Below are 21,638 nucleotides of genomic sequence, written 5' to 3' on the forward strand. Positions count from 1 at the left end.
GTAGAAACAGGATTGAGAGAGTGGGTGATGACAAAGGACATTGCGGCAAAAGACTGTAGATTGGCATCAAACTATGCAGCAAGCTTTAAAGACCATGGCCTCTGAACATGAGGTGCACGGGGGGGGGGGTCTTTTTCAGTTTTTTTTATTCCCGTTTTTTCTGTCTTTTGATTTTTTCCAGAAAAGGTTATTTTCCCCAATAGTTGGCTTTATTGTCTATCAACAGTACACTCAACATCCAGTAGTGAATGATATTCAATCAGAGGCTTTTCAACCAATTAAGACTCCTCTTATTTTTCTGCTCTCTTCCTGACCCAGCTTACTCTGAGACACAAAGCGAACTTTAGGATGCTCAGTGCACAGCAATACTTCTGGTTTGACCGATGACCGATATAATATGATTTGAGAGCTTTGGGATGCAGGGCAAGTCTGAGATGAAGTTGTTACATTTAAAAGCTTAATGGATGTTGTTCAAGTGTGCTCACCCCAATGTTGTAATCGAGTCCCCAAATCCGAGTCCGAGTCGAGTCCTCAGTCCTCTGTGTTCGAGTCCGAGTCCGAGTCCAAGTCACCAGAGAAAAATCCGAGTCCGAGTCGAGTCCTCATGACTTGAGTCCGAGTCGAGTCCTCACCGGTAATATTATACATTACAAGGAGGGCAGCCGTTTGAATCCAAACTATTGACTGTTAGACTGGCTGTGTGGGACCTTTTGGATGTGTAGGAAACACATTTGTTTCATTAACATTAGTGTTGGAGCTCTTTCCATCATTTTATGCCATAAATATTAATTATTCTAATATATTCATAATCATTTTACTTTATGTCATTTATTTGTCGTTGTTTATACAACAACAATAATATGTTGGGCAATGTCATGTGCATTATTATTATTTTATTTTAGTAAGCATTTTGATAGTTTGATGGTTTTCACCTGGATGGGCAGGTAAGATAGGAGGGGCGGACACAGGGAGAGGTGAATGTTATTATTTTTTTTTTTTACCAGAAGACGTTAGAGCACGAGGACGCTACAGACTGTTTGGTGATAAAACTATCTTGTTTAATATGACATCAGAGAATCTGCAGTTTTTCCTGGACATTTAAAATGTGTATGATCCTGTATACGATCCGCTCTCCCCCCGCGCTGTGGACGGTTTGATTTTCAGTTTTGATTTTAGTAAATTGACGAGGTCTAACTGCCACTGCAGTGAGATTCTAATGAAATCCAGCCGGTGTGTCTGGAGATTAATTTATGAATGAAGCCACAGCGCTGTGTGCCGTGCGTAAATGTGCGCCGCGCTTTTGTTGATGAGAGGACGCGCTCAGAGATTCTGCTGCACTGGGATCACTGCCGGTGTTCAATAAACTCAGCCATAACACTATTAATCAGAATTCTAACGAATCAAACAACTTAATAACTTTTGTTTAGTTATTTTAGTTGCTTATATTACCGTTATACTAACACAGTAAAGTGATGAACGGTCTCAAGAAACTTTAGCATCTCTCTCACTTTTGGGTTCATCCTGGACAGATTTCTGTTAAAGTTTGCGCTGGTCTCTTTCCTTGATGGGTCTCTTAAATAACCAACATGTTGCTCTCGCTGCATTTAATGTGAAATCTTTGAAAGAAGAATGCTCCGCTGGTAGCGTCTTTTAATCCTGGCAGACTTCACGTGAACGCGCATGCAGGCGCACGCTTGTGCCATGCCCTCGCTCTGAACGGAATACATTTTATGAAACATACAAAATCTAACATGAACATTACAACAGTCTGTATCAATATATAAGACCGAGTCCTCCTCTCTATCATTCAGGTCCTCTTGTAGTCAACGCTCAAGTCCGACCCCAAGTCCGAGTCATCAGCGCTTTTGTCCAAGTCAAGTCATGAGTCATCAGTGCTCGAGTCCAAGTCCGAGTCACGAGACCTGCAAGACGTGACTCGAGTCGGACTCAAGTCCGAGTCCTGGACTCAAGTACTACAACACTGGCTCACCCTTCATGTTGCATTCAAAACACATAAAGATTCATAGTTGTTTTCAGTGTTCTTCCTCTTATTAAGACTCCACAGCAGCAACAAACTCTACAGCTGATCCGCACCTCAGACTGTCGCCACACCCCAGCGTACACTCTGCCCAGACGGACACTATGTCCAGACGTGAGGGCTCGCTCAATACTGCTTTAACATTGTTTGCCTTCTGTGTGAAAGAGTCTATAAAAACTTAAATGACAAAAAAGGATACGATTTCCAGATGTAGAGCTGCTGATACTTCTACAATGCGATATCTTTACCATTTCTTTTACATGTATGTCACCATTATTCGATATTTTTTCTCCATAATAATGCAGTAGTAGTGCATTTCAAACTAGACAGTCACTACCAGCACAAGTGCTGTGGATCAATTGGTGTAACCGTGTATTAGTAACAGATTTTTCATGTCTGTTAGTTCAACATTATTTAACACAAGGATTTGTCTCTTTCTCTCTAACTCTCAAAAAATGTTCTCTAAATTAAATAATAAACAAAAAAGACAGCACCAATCCAAGTAATTTGCTTTGGCATCTTCATCACATGGGACATGCAGGTACTCACTGTCATTCATGTAAAAACAAACGCTGGCGATGAGCGCGGGAGTTTCATTGAATCCCTCGGGAGAAAGATCAGCACCAACCTGGTCATGACGACAATTACATGTTAATTGTATTACACCCACACTTTGCCTTCTCATTTAACCAAATGTAATTACAATAGGCGAGTTGTTGATTTAATTTCACGGATGGCGTCCTGTCACTGAGTCCTCCTCCTCGTTGCGGGTGGAGGCAGGTCTGGCCTGTGCTCAGGGGAGACCTTCCGTAGAATCAGCATTCCAAACGCACCAACCCGTGGACTTGTTTGGTTTCAAATGGGTGCCGTGTTTCCAAACGTCCCTGAATGGTGGACACCACAAATAGCTAATGTAGTCATGCATGATTTAGTGAGTGATTAGACATCACCAAAGTCGTTTTCCAAGCCTCATCTTCACACCACTGTTTATCCTGTTACTTAATTCAGACGAAACACTGTGATATCTCTCTGCGGTGCTTTGAACCCCCTCTGCTCCCCATGTGTGAATATCAGTGGCTTTTAGAGGCATCCCTGCATGGCGTGTTAAAGCCCTATCAGTGCACAGCCCATTTACACTGGCTTGTTAATTCTATGAGGTTTAGTAGAATTCTGCTGCTTGTGTTTCCTGAAAACCCGATGGCATTAACTGAGATGATGAGATGGATAGAAGTGTTCAAACTCTCCTGACAAATGTAATTTAGGTCTGAAAGCAACAGTGCGTTGATTGCACATGTGTTCATGGAGTCTTTTTTAAAAACAGGCATTATAAAGGCTGATCTTTGGCTTCACAAATGAAGTGAGGTTGCTCTAACTTTGCATGGTGTTCAATGGATTATTGGCAATGACAAAGAAAGGGAAATAACTACTTTAAATGGGTCAAAGGTCAAATATACTGTTATGATTGTGGAGAATAACAAAATATTAGAGGATGGGAGAGCAGTCCAATATGAGTATTCAGGGATAACCTGATACAGGGTTGGGGGATATACAGCAACCTTGCATAGGTAATCGGAAGCACTGACTGTATATAAAGAAGGACAACCTGTTGCCATCTTTTCTGTAAAAAAGTAATGCCAAAATACCTTCCTCCTCACAGTAGAGATCACCTGAAGCCACAGTGTTGACGTCCTGTCCTTGTATACAGCAGAACAGATCATTGATGATCCTTGTTAAGCACCAAATAACTAATTAAAATCAAACTTCTTCGAAAAATTAGCACTTGGAAATAAATCAGCATAAGAACTAACTATCATGGCAGACAACATGTTTGAGAAAAATATATTCTACATTATTTTTGATTTTATAGTTCAACTCACGTCCTATCTGTTAGCCCAGAGGAGGGGGCTGAATGGAATATACTGCCGCCAGTGTGTAGAGAGAGCTCCAAATGTTTTGGCTTCACTCTTGAGGAGCCCTCGTGTCGTCCATTGCTGTTTTTTATATGCAATATGTGGTCCAGAGTAAATACATACAATGACATTGTAACACAAAGTACTGTACATAACAACAAATTGAAATGAAATAAATTTAAAATATTAAAATAAAAAGACCCCCCCATCCTAACCTCCCGTCTTAGAATATGAAGCCAATGCGGCAGTGCTAAAAGTGCAGTTCATTGAGCGTCTGCTTGAGGCTAGCTGCAGAAACACTGGAAACTACATACACACCCATTCAAAGATGACGATCTTTACAGCAGAAAAAAACATGTTTACAGCCTGCTCAAAACACTGTAGGTCTGATTAGCTGATTTCTCTATCAGCACACACTGTACAGGTGGTGAGTTTTACTAGGTATTTAAGAGGATATTGAACTTACAAGTTTTACCAAAATAGGGGCATGACAAAATAGGGGCATGACTGACACCCTGTAGCTGTTAGGGAAAAGGCAAAGGCCCGCCTCTTTACCTCACACTAGCTCGGACAAAGTTAGGTTGAGTTCAGAATTTCCAATATGGCTCCCGCAGACGATTGGCTTCAAAACAGGGCTTCAGGAACAGATGGGTGACGTCACGGATACTACGTCCATTATTTATACAGTCTATGGTTATTAGTTGGGACAGCATAAGCTCAGTCCGTAGGGACTTGGCCTGGGAACTGGAGGGTCACCAGTATGGATGAGTTTTTGGCAAGTGGACTGGTGGCTGGAGCTGGTCCATTTGCCTTGGCACTGCCAAGGTGCCCTTGAGCAATGCACTAAACCCCCAACTGCTTGGGCTTGGGTTGATGGCAGCTTTCACAGCATGTTTGTGTATGGTTGTATGTAAATCAAACTATGTGTGTATGTAGCGAGATAAAAAAAAAACAACACAAGTAAAAAAACAGAATTTCCTCCATGGGGATTAATAAAGTATGTTTACCTTACCTCACCTCACCTCACTTTACATTACCTTACCTTACCTTACCTTACCTTACCTTACCTCACCTCACCTAATCAGCAAGGGCAATCCTCATTCATACATAAAGCTGTTATCAAAAATATATTACATCACATCGATGGTGATGTAAAATCACAGAGGTTCATGTTCAAACTTTCAGGCAGCAGATAAGTTAATGTCAGCGAGCATCACATGTATGTTAGCATAAAGAGAGAGACTGATTGTAATCTATATTGATAATAACAGTGGTATAATTTGCTCTGTTATGTGTCTTTTATTGAACACCAGTCACACCATTCTCCTTCCCTCTGGACAGAGTTGTCTCCAACAGATGTTTTGTTTCTACAGCATCTCTTTGCTGACCTTCCTGTAGTGTTGTTTGCCAAAAACTCACCTTCAAACGGCTCCCTCATTATGACTATTTGCTGTGGGAAAAGAAAGAGGCTGTTTCTGCAGTGCTGTGTCTCATACCTGCCTGGTGGCAAATTATATGTTTAAGAAATGCTATAAAGAAATGATCAGTCCTGTCACAGTTGGCCTCATTGGCTTTTGAAGGTCATATAAAGGCAGCAGTATGAGTTTCAGTCTCTTTCATGACCATTTAAAAATAAAAGTCCCTGCTGCAGCTTTTAAGTCCTAAAGCACACTATAGTTTTTTCACATACTGTCATGTGTTTGAGGGAGATCTTTAAGAAGCTGCATTTCTTTACAGTTCACTCTCTGACACAAAGAAAAATCTGACCCTGAAACTTTGTCAGAAGATGAAACAGATTTCTCGAAGTTCATTTTTAGTTTAACACCATATTTTGACAGAAAATGTTGCTGATACAGTCGAACCTTTAGACATCAGTGTGGTTAAGAAATGCTCTCTGAAGACCGCTGCACCACAGTGCACTGTTAATGCTGCTCTGGTCGTCCAGCTTCACCTGATATAATATGGCAGCCAAGCCCTATAAGACATCTCCCCAGGAAATAGCATTTGTCACTTTGTGTGTGCATGTGGTGCATTTTGTTATGAGGCCTCAAAATAGAAAAGGAGAAATACCCCGTGGTGGTGCTACGCCACGAGCCTTTGGGTCCATTAAAACTTGGTGTGCCGCTGCATCTTTTATGGCTCTCAGGCTGGCCCCACTGTTTCTAAAGGGTCTTCTTGAAATAGCCAGAAGCATTGCCTAATTAATGGAGTTTCTCACTGCAGAATTAATTGCTTCCTAGCGTCTGCAGTCCCAGAACTTTCATACAGGGTTAAAGCTGCAGACTTTGATGGCCCTCACAAGAAGAACAAGAGGCCGTCAAATCATGAGAGATTGCAGCTGAGACAGAAGCGGAGGAATGAACGTAGGGGGGAAAGACGGGGCTGTTGTCGGAGTGTTGGAGTATGTGCTTGTGTGTGTATGTGTAGAGGGGGAGGGAAAGGAGGGGTGGAAGGATGATTGAGACAAGCAATCAGTCCCACTGCAGGGAACAGAGGGTAGGCAGGGGGCTGTTGCCTGTGGTTACTCTGCTAAGTGTGCCGGTCTTTTTGCTTTTTCACACACGCACGGATCAATAGATGAGTGGAGTGTGGCTTGGAGGTTCTGGCGCACACTCTGACACGCCTTCTTAATCCACTGTGTGATAACCTGTGCCATACTGATATATATGGCACAGGGAAGGGGGAAAAACCCACCATGCTGCAGGGAGTTTTAGTGGGACTGTGACAGCTTTGCTTTGATTAGCCTATGGATTGTGGATGCATCGCCGCAGTAGGGACTTATTTCTTTGCATCCGTTCATACCTCTAGTGTAAGTGTCGCCTTTTTGTTGTGCAGTGTTCACAGGTAAGTTTACTCAGTGAAAAAGCTGGAAAGATTCCCTTTAGGTGCATTACGACCAAGAGTTCCGGGGTCTTTTAGCCCCAACAACTACTTTACCAGGAACCAACAGGTTCCTGTGCCGCCCCCCATTGCTGTCTGCGTTTTGACCGCGGGCTGAAGTCCCGGGTAGATTGTGCAAATCAGGCCAGTGACGTATGGAGGAAAAAATAAAGTGAATGCATTACACCACTAGACCTGTAGAGGGCAGTGAGTCAAAGACGAAGACCATTCATCACAGATGACACCATAGAAGCAGACGGACAGGCAGGTATCATTATGAGCATCACAACAGTTAGCCTGTTAGCATGGAAGAGACTCAGCTGGCGCTGTTTTAGATGGTGCTATATTTCACAACAAATGGATTTGCTGAATCAACACGTGAGAGGAGATAAGCGTGAGTAGCAGAGACGTTTTAACACAACTTTAAAATCCTTTTTAACTCAAAAAGCTGTGGCAGAGATTGGCCGGTGTTTTGGTTTAAACTGCGACCCTGTTAACTGGAGACTTTCAGCCGGATGCATCCCTCATAAACGTCTTTAGACGATCATTAAATATCTGATGAGGATATTTTGAAATCTTAATAAAAAAACTAAACTAGTTTGCATTCCCAGGAACTTCCTCTGTGTTTCAACAGCTGTGTAAACTCCACAAACACTGACACGTTCAGCTGAAGGTCTCCAGTTTACAGGGTCGCTTTTAAAACAGTAACACCAGGAGAGACGCATTCGCGGTGGGCTGAGAGAAGAATACTGTTACAAGGTGCTAAACTAAGAGAATCACAGCCTCTTCTTTTGAAAAGTACACACACATACAAAAAAGATAGAACAAATAAAAACAAATGAAAGAAAGAGAAATCCAGTGAATCACACGTGTGTGATTTTATTGTGGACGGCGGGCGGAATAAAAACACTGTTGTTAATCTACCAATCAGACACGTTTAGCATTGCAGTCCCTGCCCCCAGAAAGTCCAGGGACGTTTGAAAAGAACTACCCCCCTAGCAGGGACTTTTTAGGGGGGAGATTATCTACCCCTGAACTAAATTTAGAACACCGGCCGTAACGCACATAGTTCCAAGGTAAAGTTCCTCCGGTCAAAAAACGCCTGACGTTCGTCCTTTTGTTGTGTACCGTTTCCAGGTAAGTTTACTCAGTGAAGAAGCTGGAGAGATTTCCTTTGATCACACTTTAAATTCAAACATTTACCAGAACCCTCCCCCTGGCAGAATAAAGAGGAATTCACTCCGCATGTGCTGGAAGGATTTTTCCTCCAGCCTGAAAATTAATCAGTCAGACAGCGAAGATTATCTCCCTATCTCGCTGTGCTCAAACATGGGAAATGTTTATGATAAGTAAACATTATCACGGATTTAATTAACAGATCCCACACTTGCATTGATCCATGGGAAATATCAATTGCACTGGTGTATTTAATTAGTTTATATCTTTGCCCTTTGTGTCAGCGGGGTTGATAGAGCGGCATGCTCTGCAAATTAATCTTCATCAGCAAAAGACTTGAAACAACGGCATGATTGGAATAAAGAAACTGAGGAACTAAATCTCCCTACTTAATATTCCGGCCCTCCACCTCCACAAATGATGTTGTTCTGCTCAGTTATTGTACAGTAGCTGGAGTGCAGGAGTGCACAGTAGATAAAAACTGACCTCAACCTTAGCTGGCTGAATCTCATCATTCTTATAGATTACTTTTAATTAACACTGTCGATGATTAAACCGCAGCGCAGTGGAACTCACTGTAATTCCTTTTTCACAACATAAAAGTGACTAGCGCTGCATTTTTGATGCTTAATGTGTGTAAAAAACGACAAAATAGCAGGTTTTTTGTTTTGACTTATTTGAGACTATTACCAGAGGAATTAGCTTGGACTTTAATGACGGTATATTCTCTGGAAGATGACGTGCACTTCATTGCAAGAGCTTCATTTGCAGTGCACATCAATGCAGAGATGCGTGCGGCTCTAGATAGAGTGTTTGCATGGTTGAGTCAGACTTTTAATCTCTGTATGTGCAAATAAATTCAAGTTCAAGTGCTTAATTTGTTATTTGCACAACAGTTAACGCAAAGAGTGGGCCATACCAAACTACAATACTTACACAGTACTGATACCCTCTGATGCAGGTTGACTGATACTGATACTGATACGTCTGGAGCTGGAATAAAATATGAAAATTATCACCTTTTTAGAAATGACCCCCCATGTAGGCCTGGGTGACAATTCTATAACGATAATTATGGCAATAATTTTCTCAATATAAATATGACAAATGTTCGATAAAAATTTCATATAAATAAACCTATAATAACACCCCCCAACCACTGGAAAATGGGCCGTTAATGTGTCTTAAACAGTAGTTGCCACCCAATATTATGGAAGAAGACTGCATTGAACAGCCAATCATATCGCAGGGTGAGAGGTAGGCGGGGCTTCAAGACAATCGGAGTGGAGTGTAAACACAGCTGAAACGAGCGACAGCGACACTGAAGAAAACTCACCAGCTCAAAGCAGAGTTGTTAGTCTGACACTGTGTCAACTCTGCGTTAAATATTAATTTAATACACTTCATTAAATAAACTTTCAGGATGTGGGTAAAGGAAGAGCACAGAGACAACTTCTGCTTTGCATTTCAAACACGTTACTGTCCACCACGACTATAGTACAACTCAACACTGAACAACCGTGATGCATTCAATGCACTGTGGGAAACAACATCACTCTGCCCATAACCCTTTAAACCCATAAACCACAAAAATAAAATTTTCCACAAAAGACCTGCTTCCTGTTAGCACCGTCAGAAATGATGGATACAAGAAGCTTATCAGAAAACTGAATCCAGATACAAACTAACAAACTGTCTGTTTTTTTTCAACTTTCACTCATCGTGATAATTAAAGATATCGACTGATATGAAATATTTTATCGTGATCATTGTCAATATTGCCCACCTCTACCCTCTGTGTCATTTATTTAAGCCATTTTTCTGTCTTTGTGATAATCCCTGTGAAGGTTTCTGGTCATCCTGGTCTCGGTAACTCAAACTATAATCCAAAAGGTTTCACTCATATGCTGGACCTCTTCAGTTCTGAAGTACAACATTGTCTACCTGCCTTTTATGATAACAGTAACAGAGGTAACACTTTTTTACCCTATTTCTTTGAATGGTTGTTCACTTAACCATTGGTCCACAACCCTTTCATCTAATGTACCTCTACAGCTTTCATAGATCAGCTGGAGTATCTCTTTTTAGATAACACCGTGTTTAAATGTTTCATTAAAAGTCGCTTCAAACGAAACCTTTCATCACGATTTGCAGAAAGTGGATGTTGTTACAGTACAGGAATGGAAAGTAAGACTGTATGGAAAGTAAATGCAGCTTTGGTTTATGGATTAGATTTTTTGGGGTGACCAGAAGTGACCATGTTTGGACTAAAGGGCTGAGCTGTAGAGAAGAGAGTGAATAGCTTGATATTTGAAGTCATACAGTCAACGTGTGTAGGAGATAAAGGGAGGCTAGAGGTGATGGACTATCTTTGTGGGGTGTCGGTCAGGACACGCAGGCAGGAATTTGGTTCACTTGTTTATTGTAGGTACAGGAACATCAACAGGCAGGAAATTGCATCATCTGTGGGTAGGTCTGTATAGGTGTTCTCATCTGTGTGTGTGTGGTCTATAGGAAATAGAAATAAACAGGAAATAAACTTAACAGTGCTTATACAAACAATAATGGTACAGACAGCTCTACAGGCGGGCATACTATGAAAATATATTAATTCTGTTACCAAGCATTATTTATGGTGTAATTGTGCCCTCTGCTGGCGAGCATAAATCACTGTCATTACACACATTAACTGGTTATATATTAATTATACACACACCTCTTCAAATAACCACTTGGACAATGAGCAGCTCACACAGCCTATACAAATTGTAAACCGAAATCTTATTACTAAATTATCTATCATAGCATCTACTGTGGCTATCTATCCTACTGTAGCTATCTATCCTACTGTAGCTATCTATCCTACTACACCAGCGGCAACATGAAAACCGCAGCCATGAGACACGTGCCTCACCATCGCTACACATCTACCACGGGTGATGCAGGAAGGCAATCCGACCAAATCGGACAATACAATCATAATCCTTGCAGTAATACTATAACGTAAAGAACATATGCAACAACCTTTGTACAGAAATAGGATTATTATCTAATTAGCTCGGTGTATGAAACAACACAAATTACTAAGTTAACAGAACAGGATAAATGTATGAAACTAAACAAGTTACTCACTTTATACAAAGGACGCACACCAAAAGGCACAAGATGATGACAACTAAACTTCTGACTCTAGGGAACCACTCGTCTACTACTTTGATTGACAGCTATCTAACCAATCCCGTTTTGGAATGACTGAATATGAAGCAACGAATAACAGATAGAACTCTGATGCTTATGCAGTTTTGTACAACGTGATATATGACATGAGCTAACAAGCCAGGCATTGTGAGCACAGACGCCTAACACATACTGCTGTAATCTCACCTACTAAATTAAGAGCGCAGACTTTTTGGATGGTTTGTTATTACAGTTTAATGCAGAGCGAGCTGACACACACATGAAACATCCTCTTAAAGGTTAGAAGTCAGGGACGTAAAGGTCAGTGACGTAGCTGAGATGCCATCCAGTTAAACATCAGCAGCACCATCTGTCAATCACAATGGCTGCATCCATAATTATTCATAACTTAAAGCCTCTATTATTCAGAGCTTTCATTATCTCCAGATGTATTCTCTGCAGCTGTTTTGCTGTAGTATGACAGAGACATCTGTGTGTAGGGTCATTTATTTTCCTGGTCTCTGGTGAGCTCAACTCTCAACTATTTATACCATGTGTGACATTTTTATATACTATTAAATTGTATTTCATATTGTTTGAATTTTTTTTATTATTGTTATTATTTTTTATTTTATTTGTATTATTACTTTATTACATTTTTTGTTTATTTTTGTGATCTATTATTCTTCTAGTTTTGCTAATATGTCTGCAATGCTGCAACAAAACCGAATTACCTGCGGGAATAAAAATAAATAAAAATAAAAATAAAAATAAAAATAATAATAATAATAATAATAATAATAATAATAATAATAATAATAATAAAGTTTATTTATAAAGCACTTATCAAAACAGACGTTACAAAGTGCTTTACATCATACAAACCCACAATAAAAAGAACAAAGCATGGGGGGGCTTTTAGCCTCATGGCTAATAACTTCAACATGCCCACCTGTCAGTCCACTAATGTGACCGTACAGTGTGTGCCCATCGAGAAATTAGCTATCCAGACTACACCCGTTTTTTGTACCAGGCTGTAAACATGTTTATTTCTAATGTAAAGATCGGCTTTTTTGAATTGGCGTGTATGTGGTTTCCGTTCCTTCCGGAGCCAGCCTCAAGTGGACACTCGAGGAACTGCAGTTTTTAACACTTACCCATTGGCTTAATTCTCACGGTCTGAGGTTGCTGCTTGGTAATTATGCATAACTCCTGGCCTTAATATAATTAAGATGGATGCTTTAAATAGACTCCACTCCATGTGTAATGTGTATGGATAACAAAATGAGCATTACAGGCAGAAATCATGTCTTTACTAGGGGGTAAACATATTTATTTCTATTATACAAATGGGCGTTTAAACATGAGACCTGATAGGGATTCCTTTACTTTTGCAGCCAGCCTCAAGTGGACACTTTAAGAACTGCAGTTTGTTGCACTTCTGCATCGATTCACGTTTCAACACTAGAGCTTGCCACTTAATGAAAACCCACCAATAGAACAAGTTTAAAGCCTTAAAATTAGTTGTTAAAGAGCTTTTCCTGTATATGATTTTAGTTGTTGTAACTCATTCATATATGGCTGTAATGGTTGCATATTTAAAATAGTTTCTAGACAACACAGGCAGGGCAGTCTTCGCCAAATGTTTAGAGAAAGAAGTGTTTTTTATTCCCCAGATGAGTGGAGTCAGAATATTCAGTCTGTGATTGTTTCCTGACCATGTTTTTGCATGGGGGCGTGGATAGATGAAGATAGATATTTTCTACCTGGTCCATTGTTTTGTTTTCAGAGAATCAACTCCTGCGTGCTCAGTTTTGAATACATTCTCCTCTGCTCCTTTGTCATGAAGATTGGTCTTATTTATTCATTTCATCTGTTAAGATATTTATCTACACATGGTATGCACAACCCCAACTTCCTTTACTGTTCTCCTGAAGCAGACATGGAGTAAGTTTCCTAGTTTCAAGTACAATAAGAGCAATCCGATTCACATTTTGACTGCCCTCATGCAAAACAACACTCATGCTTTAATATTAATACAACTTATGGTTCTGATTTTTATAGTATCGGACTGCTGACATTACTGTGTATGCTGCAGTTTGTTGCCCGTGTCACTTTATGACACTAATTGGTACATATTGGGAGCCACTTTAAGTCACATGTCCTGTCTGGACTCATACTCGGAATTACCATGAGTAGTTTGACGTGATGTTTCTCTTACTCTAATGTTGATTGGTTAGTTGTATTTAATGTAAATCAAACATGATATGAATGAGGTACGAGGCAGAGTTTGTGGAGCACTGTACCTGAGGGAACGCAGAATGAACTAATGAAATCTATTCTCATTACAGCCCCATTGATAGACTACAATGTTATAATAAAAGGATGATGTATTGAGGCTGTATGTAAAGGAGTGAGGGTCTTGGTATTTGTGACAAAAGGCAACAGGTATGAGTTTATTTTTGATGGTTCTTTCCAAAGGATTTTAATCAACATTATTGATTCCATTGCACCAACTAAAGTAAAAGTGGTCTCCAATAAGAAAAAATCGCCTTGGAGGAATACCATGCAGGTCAAACATGAAAAAAAGGAATGTCGAAAAGCTGAGCGCAGGTGGCGTAAAACAAAGCTTCAGGTTCATTATGACATTTATAAAGAAAGACTTCACATGTTTAATCTAGAACTGAAAAAGTCAAGGCAGACCTTCTTCTCAGACATTATCTCCAAAAACAAAGATAATGCACGCGCCCTGTTTGCTACAGTCGACAGGCTAACAAACCCCCCTGTGCCAGTGGCCTCTGAACACTTATCTACCAAGGCCTGCAATGAATTTGCATTCTTCTTCACCGCCAAAATTCAGAAAATCAGACAAGCAGTCAGCACTACTGTACGAGGTACTGGGAATGTGTTATCTGTGTGTCCACCAAAAAACAACTCAATCACTATGACACAATTTAATCCAATAAATTACAAAACCTACAAGATATAATACAGCATTTGAAATCCTCATCCTGCTGCCTTGACATTCTACCATCACCATTTTTCAAAAAGGTTTCAGACTGCATGACCTCCGATCTGCTTCAAATTGTCAACATGTCTCTTCTTACAGGTGTCTTCCCCCAGGCCATGAAAACAGCAGTAATTAAACCCCTCCTGAAGAAGAACAATTTAGATGCATCAGAAATGAACAACTATAGGCCAATATCAAACCTCCCTTTTTTAAGTAAAATTATTGAAAAAGCTGTTTTTCAACAACTGAACAATTATCTAATGATAAATGACTGTTTTGATGTCTTCCAATCAGGATTCCGATCACATCACAGCACAGAGACCGCTCTAGTCAAGGTCCTCATGATATTTATTTAAACACAGACAACGGCAAAATCTCAGTTTTGGTATCACTTGATCTCAGTGCTGCTTTTGACACAGTTGACCACAAGATACTACTGGACAGACTTGAAAACTGGGTGGGAATCTCTGGTGCAGTACTAAATTGGCTTAAGTCCTATTTAAATGACCGGGACTATTTTGTGTCTATAGGTAAATACACATCTGAGCGGATGAAAATCGTATGTGGAGTACCTCAAGGATCCATTCTGGGGCCTCTACTATTCAACATCTACATGCTCCCCTTAGGTCAGATAATAAGAAACAACCAAATAAAATACCATAGCTATGCAGATGACACACACATTTACATCACCATATCACCAGGGGATTATAGTCCCATACAAACACTGAGTAAATGCATTGAACAAATCAATGACTGGACGAGCCAGAACTTTCTTCAGTTAAACAAAGAAAAAACTGAAATGATTGTTTTTGGAGCCAAGGAAGAAAGGTTAAAGGTTACTGCTCAGCTCCAATCTGCAATGATGAAATGTTCAAACCAAGCCAGAAACCTTGGTGTAGTCATAGACTCAGACCTTAATTTCAGCAGCCACATTAAGACAATTACAAAGTCAGCCTACTATCACCTTAAGAATATATCAAGGATTAAAGGACTTATGTCTCAGCAGGATGCAGAAAAACTCGTCCATGCATTTATCTTTAGCAGACTAGACTACTGTAACGGGGTCTTTACAGGACTCCCTAAAAAGTCCATCAGACGGCTGCAGCTCATACAGAATGCTGCTGCTCGAGTCCTAACAAGGACCAAAAAAGTAGACCACATTACTCCAGTTCTTAGATCTCTACACTGGCTTCCTGTCTGTCAGAGAATAGACTTTAAAATCCTGCTGATGGTTTATAAAGCACTGAATGGTTTAGGCCCAAAATACATTGCTGATCTGCTACTACTTTATGAACCACCTCGACCTCTGAGGTCATCAGGTACTGGTCTGCTTTCAGTTCCTAGAGTCAGAACGAAACATGGTGAAGCAGCGTTTAGTCATTATGCACCACATATCTGGAACAAGCTCCCTGAAAGCTGTAGGTCTGCTCAAACTCTCACCTCTTTTAAATCAAAGATTAAGACTTTTTTATTTACCTCTGCCTTCCTATCTTAGATTATTTTAACCCACTTTAAATTAAAATTTTAATGTAATTTTAATATATTCTAATTTTCCTTTTCTTTTCTGTTTTATCATATTTGTCATTTTAATTATGTCTTTTATGCTTGTCTGAATGTCTCCAATGCTTTTAATGTGTTAATGTAAAGCACATTGAGTTGCCCTCGTGTATGAAATGCGCTATACAAATAAGCTGCCTTGCCTTGCCTTTATATTTGTTTTTTTAATTATAATTATTATTTTATTGGCATTCACAGGATTATACAATAATGATATAAGATACATATATAAGCGCCTTTTATATAATGGCATCAACAATGCACATATGATTAGATTAAAAAAATGTACACAAATCATGTTAACCTAATACAATGTTAAAATAAAAAAATACAAGTAGAGATGTTAAAAAAAAACCAGTAGCTGCATTAACACATTTGCTGATGTCAAACAGACAACATTACAGAACAACATTACAAATATCATAACCACACTTGTGACTCCAGCTTTGAAATAAAACATCAGGAAAATATCTATACATATATACAGTTATGCTCATAAGTTTACATACCCTGGCAGAATTTTTGATTTTTTTCCACATTCTCTGGGCTGCTCAGCTGAAGGATGACTAAAGTATGAATGCAAAGGCAGGGAAGAATAGGTTTTCATTATATGGGACCTTTAACGTCTAAAAACAGTGGGTGTCTCTGCCAGAGGGAGTGTGCTTAGGTGAGCAGCTGTGTGTCCTTTCATGCTATTTCCCTTTAAAGTCCATTCTTATCGTTTGTTTTCTGTAATTCATCATCATTACTTTGTGCAAAAGACTGGAGGTTAAGCTAATATGTGTTTCTCTTCCATCCACTTTCTCTCTGTCTTCTTGTGTTTATCCAAACTCTGCATGTGTCCATCACTGCGTCTCTCTTTTCATCTGATGGTAGATTCATTTTTAGCGACTAACACATTCAGAAAGAGAAGTTAGCTCAGCCAAACGGAGCATTACTTATGCTAATTTAATAATTAGCTACAAAAAGTTGATGATTACTCTGGAGGGGAGGACACTGCTGCCCCACCTGCAGCAATCTGCCCTCAATTAAAGTCTTTCAATGAGTGACCTCACACCTTTGCACCCTGCATGGAGCTCGCTGAGGGAGAGTCAGCCCTCAACCCACCCAGAAAGACCTCTAACATCAAAAGATGACTGTAAATATAAACAACCTTAATGATTAAAAATGCTGCCATTTCCGACTTCTTCAGAATACCCTTCTTCATACCTGTGTTATAGTCAGTATGCTGCAAGAGATGAAGTAATCAAACAGATGTATCACAGTTAATTCCTGCGTTGTCTTATATCCTGCGCTCAGGCAGGATATAATAGCTCCTTGAAAAGCATCTCATAAATGTAAATTGAAGTTGTCTTATGGCCTCAGAAACACAACTTGCCTTCTATTGTGCATATTGTCAAAATGCAAGGTTAGTAAAACATTTGTCCTGCTTAAAGAAAAAGAAACGAAGACAAACCTGACAACAAACGGAGAAAGAACACTGAAAGGCAATCACAGCGAGATATGAAAAGATGCACCAATGCTATTCATTCCTGTCCTTGATCATTTTCCCTGCTCTGTGTAAACATGTTTTATTTGCTCGAGACAGGTTTTATTCAGACACACGTCGAATGCGACAAAAATTTGGATTCAAAAGAGATGTCTCATTTATGTATTCTGTCATTTTAACTGTTAGAGCTGAAAGTGAAAGGTTTTTTCATTGTTCTTGTATCTTAAGAGCATAATGATAGAATAAAAGGGAAGAACATCATTTTTTTTTTCAGTGTAAATGTGACTGTAGTTCAGTCCAGCAGGTGATGAATATCTGTGACCACAATGAATCAAACCAATTTTTGCAGCATTGAGGCGTTTTTCGACCGCAGGAACTTTACCCCTGAACTATGTGCGTTTCGACAGGAGGGACCAGGGTCTAAATTTAGTTCAGGGGTAGTTAATCTCCCCCTGAAAAGCCCTGCTTGGGGGAAAGTACTTTTCAAACTTGGTGATTTTGGCCCCCCATGCAACCCCTACCCTTCTGCTCACCACTATTGCCACTGCAATTGAGTGCATATTCATATCCATATTTGTTTGTCTATTAATCATGCAGAATGTGGCTAGTGGTTTGTTTTCCCTCTCTGCACCAACTGGATGTGACGTTTTCTGTGATGCCGACTGTATCTAAAATATGACCTGACCTGTCAGACAGAGCCCAGTATGAATGTATGGAACATGCTTCCTCTAAGTTCGGCCAATTACTTTACATTTAGCCACAGGGAACAGTCAGCTGCCCTCAGGAACTCAAAAGGTGAATGAGAACACTTTCAGAGAATAACTGTTATGGTTATGCATGTACTGTAAAATAAATAAATCAAGGATGGACAACATGACAGATCACAAAAATGAAGCCAAAGCATTTGGAGCTCACATACTAACTGATGATATATGAAATTGTTTCTCAAACTTGCTTTTTGTCATTATAGTCTCTTCTTGTCATGCTCATTTTTGTCAGTGTTCATTTTTAAGATATTAAGTCAGTTGTTGGATGCTTAAATTGGGGTATGATTGACAGTTGTGGCTCCTGCTAGCGGAAATAGAGGTGTTAAGAAACACAAACACAAAGAGTTGTCAAACTTTCAATTACCGTGAGCGTCTGCAGAATCTGTTCTGCTGTGGACTGAGCCGACCTGAGGGATCTAAATGTGTGTTATGGTTAGTCGAAAGGGCAGGACGTCCAGCTCTGAGAAGCAATCTTCAGTGAGTATGAATACTGAAGACGTTAGGAACTGTTGTGGGGATATTTCGCCTCACTTTTGTACTGTGTGAGGATATAGAGGCGTTTGTCTATCTTTATGTACTGTCAATGGGACGACAGAAACTTTAACTTATTTTTTCTAATCTCCACACTTCACGACATGTTTCTATATGGACCACCACATCATTTTGGCGAAATTGAGCTGTGTAATAACTCATCACAGGTTGTCTCCCTTGATTCAGACCTACAGCAGCGAGTGTAATGCATCAGGACAGTGTATTTCATGCAAACCACAGACTGAGTGAAGCTTATTCCAAGGTAAAGTATGCATATCACCTGAAATCAAATTCCAGCACGGCCTTACATTTCATGCAGAATATAGTATCTGTAAATTGTAATTTATGATGACAGAATTGCATTATGGGAGTAGTTTGGCACATTTTCCTGGTTCTTTATCAGAGGTGCAGTGGTTTGTAGGGCTCAAAATATGCACACACACACACACACACACACACACACACACACACACACACACACACCAGGCAAATCCATTATTATAAGTCAAATCCAGCATTTTTCGTGCTGAGACCGAGTCTCACTGTTGATTAAGTGCTGGTTTAATCACTGTTGAGACCCTGTGTTGGCGGTGCCTGGCCTCGCCTCCTACAACAGGGACTAAGCCTCTGGCTGATTATCACATCCACATGCTAATAACACCACCCTCATTACATACCTGAGGTAGGGAACTGTCTCTCTGATTATGATGCGTGGTTTTGACATAACTTGAAGGAGATTTTCCAGCGTGGCTCAGCTGTGAGGGTGAGAAGCATGTGTCAGCGAGTACAACAACAAAACAAGCTGGTAAACTGCAAAACAACATGGCGTCAGAACCTCGTCTGTGAGAAGATATAAAAAGGTTCTCACTTTCTTTCTGTTTCAGGAGAGGAGAATTCACCGGGGTGGCTGTGTGGGGAGGACGAAGGGAAGACGATGGCTCCATTTTGCTGTCCTCTGCTGTCCTCTCACATGCCTGTCTTTGCGACCAAGTCATCAGAAAGAAAGGTAAACCCACTGACACAGTTACAAACCAGACTTTTACAGATATATGGTATGTTCCGAGAAGGGTTAAAGATATACACTATCAGTCAAAAGTTCGGACACACCTTTTCATTCAATGTTTTTTATTTATTTTAATTATTTTCAACATTGTAGATTTATACCGAAGACATCAAAACTATGAAATAATCTGGTTTTGCCAAAATATGGATTACAACAGTAGTCAAATAGGGCTATCCACTGTGTACTAACCCTACCTCTGAACAACACAACTGATGGTCTCAATCACATTAAGAAGGCAAGTCATTCTACAAATGAACTCTTGACAAGGCTCATGTTAATTAGAAACCATTCCAGGACACCACCTCATGAAGTGGACTGAGAGAATCCCAAGAGTGTGTAAAGCTGTCATGGAGGAAAAAAGGGGCTACTTTACAGAATCTAAATATAAAACATATTCTGCTTTGTTTAACACTTTTTTGTTGATTTAATAATTCCATATATGTTCTTTCATAGTTTTGATGTCTTCAGTATTAATCTACAGTGTTTCAAATAATCAAAATAAATACAAACCCTTGATTGAGAAGGTGTTTCCAAACTTTTGACTGGTAGTGTAAGTCAGAGAAATGTTTGTTGATTCATTTTGTTCGGTATACAAAGAGGGAAGCTGTCTCTGGAAACCCTCTACATGTCCTCATATTGCCCAACACTGCCCAGCCACAGCTTACACAATAATTAACTATTCAATCTAAAACCAATCAAACACATTTATTGGAAACATTCTTACCTTGGTTAACTGAAATACAGCATAGAAGACCTGTGAGGTGACTCATGACTTGGTGCTGTGCTCCTCATGATGGAGCACTTATTGAGATTTGAAGACTTCAGCTTGTAGTACTATCCTTGTTAATAGAGCACCTTTATTTGGATAGAGATAACCATCCATCCATTATCTTCACCTCTTATCCCACTTGGGGTCATGGGGGGCTGGATCCTAACCTGAATTCAGGTAGAAGGCAGGGTACACCGGTCACCAACCTATCACAGGGCAAACCTGGAGAGACTGACAACCATTCACGCACACAGTCACACCTACGGGTAATTTAGAGCAGGGGTTCCCAAACTTTTCAGCCCACAACCCCCAAAATATAGGTACCAAAGATTTGCGACCCCCACTGTCCCTCAAAGTGATTTAATGTGGCTTCATGTAGCTGGTCTGCAGAATACGAGCCTACCTATATAAGCATGTGGCTGTGTTTCCTGTGCTATTATGAATCAACCTACTGCCACTGATGCTTTGATAATTAACTGTTTACTAACCCTAAACTTAGGAGTCATCTGGCAAAAAGAAAGACAGAAAACTCATCACATTTTCATTTTCAGGATTTTATTTCAAGGTTAGCTACTATTTTTGTTGATATTTTGTCCTATAATGGGTAAATGCACTATTTTAGATAACTTAAAAAAAAATATTCTGGAAGACTTCTCCCGACCTCTCATTTGTGTCTCAAGACTTCCCAGGGGGTCCTGACCCACACTTTGGGAACCCTAATTTAGAGTGACCAATTAACCTGGTGAGCATGTTTTTGGGGATTTGAACCAGTAACCTTCTTGCTGCAAGGCAAAAGCACTTTCCACTGGATGGAGATAACCATTCATTTTAATATCTCATGAAGCCTTTACAATAAATGATGGAGTAGATGTCGTTGCTGGATCATCTTCATGTTTCCGTCAGGTTAAAGGTTCAACTCTTCCTCCCGAGCCTCCATTGGTAAATCGGAAGCGAAGAATTTGATGCTCTCAACATTTATAAACTGGTAGTGTTCATTCTCAGGAAGCAAAGTGCCTCCCTTTGGATCAATCTATCAAAGTGATTTGACTTTCACGACACTAACTTCTCCTCTGAAGCAGCCATTAGACCACAGAGCTGCTGCAATTTTTATTTAGTTGGAACAGATCATAGTGCCATTAACACAGCCATTTCCCATTGAAGGCAATCAAAGCCCACTTGCGTTGCCCTAACAGCTAAAAATACATTGTCTCAGTGATGATCTCACTCAAAAACACCCAGACTGTTGGTATTACAAGGTGACATGAGAG

General features: G+C 40.0%; 1 protein-coding gene across 1 annotated transcript in view; it reads left to right on the forward strand.

Moving 5' to 3' along the window:
* arhgef10la (Rho guanine nucleotide exchange factor (GEF) 10-like a) overlaps window positions 1–21,638 on the forward strand; it is a 218,187-nt gene that overhangs the window by 118,526 nt on the left and 78,023 nt on the right. The window contains exon 20 of the mRNA XM_034684285.1: window positions 19,423–19,544. Coding sequence (XP_034540176.1) covers window positions 19,423–19,544 — 122 coding nt within the window. The remainder of the gene's footprint in view (window positions 1–19,422; window positions 19,545–21,638) is intronic.

The sequence above is a fragment of the Notolabrus celidotus genome, chromosome 1 (assembly GCF_009762535.1).
Source record: "Notolabrus celidotus isolate fNotCel1 chromosome 1, fNotCel1.pri, whole genome shotgun sequence".
Taxonomy (NCBI): domain Eukaryota; kingdom Metazoa; phylum Chordata; class Actinopteri; order Labriformes; family Labridae; genus Notolabrus; species Notolabrus celidotus.